Source organism: Orycteropus afer, unplaced genomic scaffold (assembly GCF_000298275.1).
Source record: "Orycteropus afer afer isolate SDZICR_OR568_19922 unplaced genomic scaffold, OryAfe1.0 scaffold00606, whole genome shotgun sequence".
Taxonomy (NCBI): Eukaryota; Metazoa; Chordata; class Mammalia; order Tubulidentata; family Orycteropodidae; genus Orycteropus; species Orycteropus afer.
In genome coordinates, this window is record NW_006922193.1 from 1,374,261 (window position 1) to 1,379,089 (window position 4,829).

Here is a 4,829-nt window from a genome sequence, read left to right on the forward strand (position 1 = left end):
CTGTTTATATCAAAACCTGCAAAGGTAATTTAAAAGTTTGATGGACTTTTCAACTTTACTTACAGAAAAGGTAAGTGTTTATCATGATGCTAAACAACAGATTTTAAATAAAAAACGTAATTAGACAAATGTGGTATAAACAATAAACATATGATTTCTTATTATGAAAACAACATGGAGACATTGACCTTGTGAGGGTGACCTTACTCCTCTGTATAACTAGTAGCACAGTCATTCCTAGAGTTCAGTGCGGTTACTGGAAAAAGGTTCGCACAGATCTGGGGGGAAAAAAAAAGTTAGAGGCCATCACTATTGCATTAAATACCAGCCCATTAAGTCACTTACATTCTCCATAAAGTACATTTGTGTGGAAGTGCATCTTTTAAACTTTTTTTCATTATAGGAAATTTCAAATATACACAAAAGAAGAAAGAAAAGTATAATCTATACCCATGCACCCTGCACCCCATTTCAATGATGATCAACATTCTGCTGTTCTTGTTTTATCTTCCACTCTTCTTTGACTGAAGTATTTTTAAACAAATACAAAGCATTGGAACTTTTCATCCACAGACATGGAAGCATTTAGAAAAGATCTACTCTGAACTGTTTCCTTGTTTGCTAAAGGAAGGGTACATTACACTAAGCATTTAATCCAAGGAGCAGAGAGGCAACTAGATACTTTGATATAAACTACTTTTCCAACTGGAAGCAGTTAATGAATCTCTATTGTGAAAGGCTCTGGATTGTTCCAGCTACATAATTTATTTGAAATAAGAAATACACTAGCCTTGAAAGTAATGACTTTGTGTATTAGAATATAACACCTCCATTAGTATTGGAAAGTCTACACAGGAAATAAAAATGCTTTTACTTTACATGTAGCTAAACATTCATAAGTACTTGATGCCTTACTCTAGATAAAAACCCAAAACCTGATCATTACTTTTGAGTCATACTGCATTCAAAATCTTTGTGACAAAATTTGCCAGTCATGATAGCTTTAAATGATAATATTTTATATCAAAACAGAGTGATATGTATACAGAGCATAGTTATATATTTATATCTACACCCTCACACACTCTGTAACAAATACCTCCACTAACATAAGAGTATCCATTCGTTCATAATCTGTAGTAATATGTTCTCTACTTTAAGTGGAATATACCTGTGCTTGTAATCATCCCCCTAGACCATATTATTTTCTTCACATATACTCATTCATTGCATTTTTTTTTTCAAGATTTTTAAGATTTGAAAAGATCACTTTTGACCTCCAGACATCAAAATAACTATTTGGAGAAGCCTAGGTTATACGCTACAAAATATACTACCAGGAAAATCTGATAAACTCATTTTTAATTTTTCCTGGGGTGGGGGTGGGGGGGACAAACAAACAAGTAAGTCAGGAATAAATTCCATATTGCTCTCACATTCATAGAACAGCTTTATTTGATACTTTTAGTCTACTCAGTGAATAAAAGTGCAGTGGCATCCACAGATCCATCTGCATTAAGATTTTTCATTGAGATTTTTTTCACTCATCCAACATGGTCATATTAAATTTGACATATATTTTCTCTTTTATTCTCCATTTATTTTTTTATGGAAGAGGAACTTAAGAAGCTTAAATTTTTAAGGAATCTGTGAATGTGTCTTCATCTCCTCACATGGAATTATTAAAAATAAAGTGAAATGATCTACATGAAGTAGAAAAAACAAAATTCATATATATACATATATATTTGCAATGTGTATGTAAAGTATAGAGTGACTAACCTTCCAATCAAATATGTAGCTATAAAAATACCTACTTTAAAATAATTACTTATCTTCCTAAAAGTGACAAGTGGACATTTTAACTGGTCTCATTTAGTGTCTTGCACGTAGTATAAAGAAAAAAACAACCTGTCATTGAGTCAATTCCAAGTCATAGCAACCCTATGCACATAGTATATACACTTAGTAAATAGTTTTTGGTTGATGCACAGTTTCATAACCTCTGATATACACATACACACACACAGACACAATCATATCTTTAAAACATTTCAATCATGGAGATCATATTTTAGCAAATCTGTTCTATAACAGAACAAGATCAAGTATTACTTTTACAAAATGATTATGAATGTCATGCTATCATAGGAAACTTATTGTACCTATATTTTATATTATATTTAAAAGCATCTGGAGTTTTTCTGTAATATGAGACTCATATTTTACACAGTTGTTTGAAACTATCTCACTATGTTGAAACAGATTACTTCTTTGTTGCTGTAATCATTTATTATATATTTTTTGGTCAATGTTTTGTTTTAGCTTTTACTCGCATTAATGTTTAAGTTTGAAAAATCTCTCTACCTTGCTACTGTGGTGTTAACTTATATCAATAGCAGGGTTTGTGGGGTTTTTTGGAGGAGATGCCAGGTCTCTTTATTAGGTTTAAGTTATTGTTGGTTCTTAATTTATGACTATTTGAAGATATCTATAAAAATGCTTTATAGAGAAACATAGCCTGAATAAAAAAAAAAAATCACACAACTTCACTATGTAGCAGCCATGTGGGAGTTTACTCTTCTGAGTGGTTACCTTTTACTCTCCATAGTTCTGAGCCACTCATATTTATGTTTACAGTGATACATACTTAAATCAGTTCTTTTAAAATCAAAGGCTATTAAGAATTAATTATCTAATCATATTTTATTTTGTTCCAGAATATTGCACATCTTTATTCTTTAAGCTTGCATTTTCTCAAGGTTAATGCTTAATTTTTATTTCTTATTATAAATACATAAATTAAATGAAAAAGTGATAGTTAATGTTACTGAAATTAAATAAAATTACTAAACTTGGGAGCAGAATCTTTCCCCAGAACCTTATTTGGTGGAGACAGCTGTGGTAAACAGTTGGTGAAACTTTCTCAAGTCCTTCTGCAACACTTGAATAACTCTTCATATAGCAAATTATGTACATATGTCATATACAATTATAACAAGTACAAACCCTTTATGAAAACAATGAAAACCAATATTCCAAATACCAATTATCAGGACTTTGCTTATATACTAATGCATTCATATATTTCTGAATTATTTGAAATTTTCAAAAATACTTTCTTTGGGAAGTTGCAGCTATGAACTTATTTATATGATTTTCACAAATTATTACCTTACATATTGAAAATTAATGAAAAAGAAATCCCAAACTCCTAAACAATCCTCACTATATAATTTCACTGTAGTCTTCTTCAAACTTCCATTGCAAACTAAATTTTAAACAGAAAACAACCCAATTATCTATTCAGAGTAAGAATACTTTAATTGTCTTGTTAATAGGAATATATAATCCTTGTTGAATAAGTCTTGATGACATAAATATTCATTTAAAAATATTCAACAACTATCATTTTAAGAATTTTGGTACTAAATTTTAAGTGTATCATAGTGTTTTCATGTGTACTGTACTTCATTATAAGCAACACTTAAGTGCTAAATGTTTCAAGTCCTCATGTTGTGTAAAGTACTCCATTGGCTTTAAAAATCATTGCCTTCATACATACTCATTTATTTTTTTCAAAAGATATCTGAAAAGAATGTACAATTTGCACTACCTTCTTGTCAATATATTAAACAAGAATCAAAATGATTTTTGATTAGAGGTTTTTGATTCAGCCAACCAGACTGAAGGGCCATTGATAGTGTTTCAGCTTTGTATATAGTAAATAAAGTTCTGGTCATTTTTCCTAGTCTCTGAGGATGTGTGTTGAAAAATATGAGTCAAGTATGACTTTCTACCCCCTGCACTGAAAAAAAAAAAAATCTTTAAAATTTAAAAAGTAGATATTCTGGAGGGAGAAAATAAATCAAGTACCCCACCCCTAAACACAACTCAAAAATAAAACAAAGTTAAGAATTCTTGTTCAATAAAGATGCCACCTTCTGTAGGTTTAGCAAATAAAGTCACAAAGACATTTTACTTTTCTGGTTCAGGATGGAAAAGTTAATCTCCAAAAGTTAAAAACCAAACCAAGCCAAAACCTGCTTTGGATTTAACTAATTCTGAAAGAGAAAAGTGCTCTTTAAATTTAGAATTTAAATACTTTTGAATTCATTAACACTAGAGGAAAGGAAGGGAAAACTGAAAAGCCACTAGCCCTGTGTTTTGGTTTGTTTGTTTTCCCTCACTTGGTGTCCTTTCTGATTCAGAGGAGAATCCTCCTCAGGGTGTTTGTTGCAGCTCTGCAGAGGCTCCATTTGGAAAAAAAAAAAAAAAGAGAGAGAGAGAGGGAGAGAGGCTGAACTGCTCAGTGAGAGTGAGAGGGGGAGAGTGAGGGCGGGAGCACATGTTACATCAGACACAGTACCTGATTTTTCACTGCACAGCTTGTCAGCTAGATCGTCTGCCTCCTGGGCGATAAGTGAGAATATTTCATCTTCATACTCTTCTATTATCGTTTCACACTGTAGAAATATAATAACAACATATGTGGATATATACATGTTCACCACGTACCTTGTTAGAAAGGACTTAATCAAAATTTTATAAGCTAAAAATATAAAATTGTGTTATTAAGGTGGTCCATTTTTCTCAGCCCTTTCAGTTTAATATATCATTGCATGGGATTAACCCTCTTCCCAGAATGTTAATTGCATCATTTTCCAGGACTTAACTAAATGATTAGTCATGTTAATTGAAAGCACGGACTGAGGATGAGGAAGGAAGAAGGCTCTTTGCATTTGTTTCTTTTCCTTAAACTGGAATGCTGAAGTAATAGTAAGAAATGGGTCAACTACTTTTGGAGCTCAAAGTCTTAATTAAAAAAA

The 4,829-nt window shown here is 31.5% G+C and overlaps 1 protein-coding gene across 1 annotated transcript in view; it reads right to left on the minus strand.

Annotated features, from left to right (window-relative positions):
* Positions 1–237: 237 nt before the first annotated feature.
* The window catches only part of CNPY1 (canopy FGF signaling regulator 1), a 6,305-nt gene continuing 1,713 nt past the window's right edge, over positions 238–4,829 (minus strand). Inside the window, exons 2-3 of the mRNA XM_007956322.2 lie at positions 4,370–4,466; positions 238–278 (exon numbers count right to left, since the gene is read on the minus strand). Coding sequence (XP_007954513.1) covers positions 238–278; positions 4,370–4,466 — 138 coding nt within the window. The remainder of the gene's footprint in view (positions 279–4,369; positions 4,467–4,829) is intronic.